Below are 1,269 nucleotides of genomic sequence, written 5' to 3'. Positions count from 1 at the left end.
GGGTTAAACCTGCACTCATCCCCGTGCTGTCACAGGGACACCGTGCCCCACATGCCACTGTATGGGGGCAGAGCTGACACTGGGGACCCCCCCATGCTCACCCAGGTGCTCGGCGAGCTGCCGGCCCTTCTCAGCCGACACCACGCGCTCGTCCTCCATGTCACATTTGTTCCCCACCAGCAGCACCTGCGCGTTGTCCCACGAGTACGTCTTGATCTGGGTCGACCTTTGGGGGCAAAAAAGGGACACAAGTGATGGAGGAGGAGGGGAGGGAGGCCGTGCTTAGTAGATTTGGGGGGGAGGGCAGCGCTCACCAATCCTGCACGGCGTTGAAGGACTCCTCGTTGGTGATGTCGTACATCAGGATGAAGCCCATGGCCCCGCGGTAATACGCGGTGGTGATGGTGCGGTACCGCTCCTGCCCGGCCGTGTCCTGGGGGAGCACACAGTCAGGGGGGCACAATGCAGAGCCAGTCGGTGTGCACAGCTCTGGGGCTCAGCCAGCACCCAGCTCCTGCCGGCACATCGCCCCGGGGCCGTTCCGCATGCAGTGCACAGAACAGAGGTAAGCAGCGCTGCCGGCAAAGCTGGGACGCAGCGCACAGAACTCAGCCAGCACCCGGCTGCTGCCAGCAAACTGCATGAGGGTCACTCTGTGTGTAATGCAGGTATCGCCAAACTGCTGCTGAGCCGATGGGCTCCATGCACAGCACTGCTGCCTCAGAAATGCTCGAGGGCACAGAATGCAGCACTGAGCTGACAGCAGCACCTGGCCGGACAGCCCCACAGCCCCCAGCACCAGGACAGCCCAGCCCCAACCCTAACCTTAACCCTAACCCTAACCCTGCCCCCAGCCCTAACGCTGACCCCCCGCACTCACCCAGATCTGCAGCTTGATGCGTTTGTCATTCCTGTAGATGGTTTTGACCTTGAAGTCGATGCCGACGGTGCTGACGAAGGCGGGCGTGAAGGAGTCGTCGGCGTACCGGAATAGGAACGAGGTCTTCCCTACGCTGCTGTTACCGATGATGAGGATTTTGAACATGTAATCAAAGTTCTGGTCTGAGGACTCCTTCTGTCCATAGCGGGAGTCGGTAGCGGACGCCATCTGCAAAGGGAGGAGGTGATGGGCGGTCACCGGCGGGGCCAGCAGCCCCCGTAGCACCGGGCTGCGTTGCTGCGCTGCCCTGCTGCCACCCAGCCCCGCGCAGCCCCCATAGCTGCCGCTTGCAACGCTGGATGCACCGTCCCCATCGCTGCCGGCAGCGG

The 1,269-nt window shown here is 62.7% G+C and overlaps 1 protein-coding gene across 1 annotated transcript; it reads right to left on the bottom strand.

Annotated features, from left to right (window-relative positions):
* Positions 1-1,141, bottom strand: RAB3A (RAB3A, member RAS oncogene family). The gene is made up of 3 exons (XM_010725056.2): positions 881-1,141; positions 315-433; positions 1-226 (listed from the first exon to the last, which is right to left on the bottom strand). Exons 1-3 carry the CDS (start codon positions 1,106-1,108, stop codon positions 16-18), a joined length of 558 nt encoding a protein of 185 aa, XP_010723358.1. The 5' UTR covers positions 1,109-1,141; the 3' UTR covers positions 1-15.
* Between the last annotated feature and the right edge of the window lie 128 nt (positions 1,142-1,269).

The sequence above is a fragment of the Meleagris gallopavo genome, chromosome 30, assembly GCF_000146605.3.
Source record: "Meleagris gallopavo isolate NT-WF06-2002-E0010 breed Aviagen turkey brand Nicholas breeding stock chromosome 30, Turkey_5.1, whole genome shotgun sequence".
Taxonomy (NCBI): Eukaryota; Metazoa; Chordata; class Aves; order Galliformes; family Phasianidae; genus Meleagris; species Meleagris gallopavo.
This window is presented reverse-complemented; position numbering and strand designations above follow the sequence as displayed.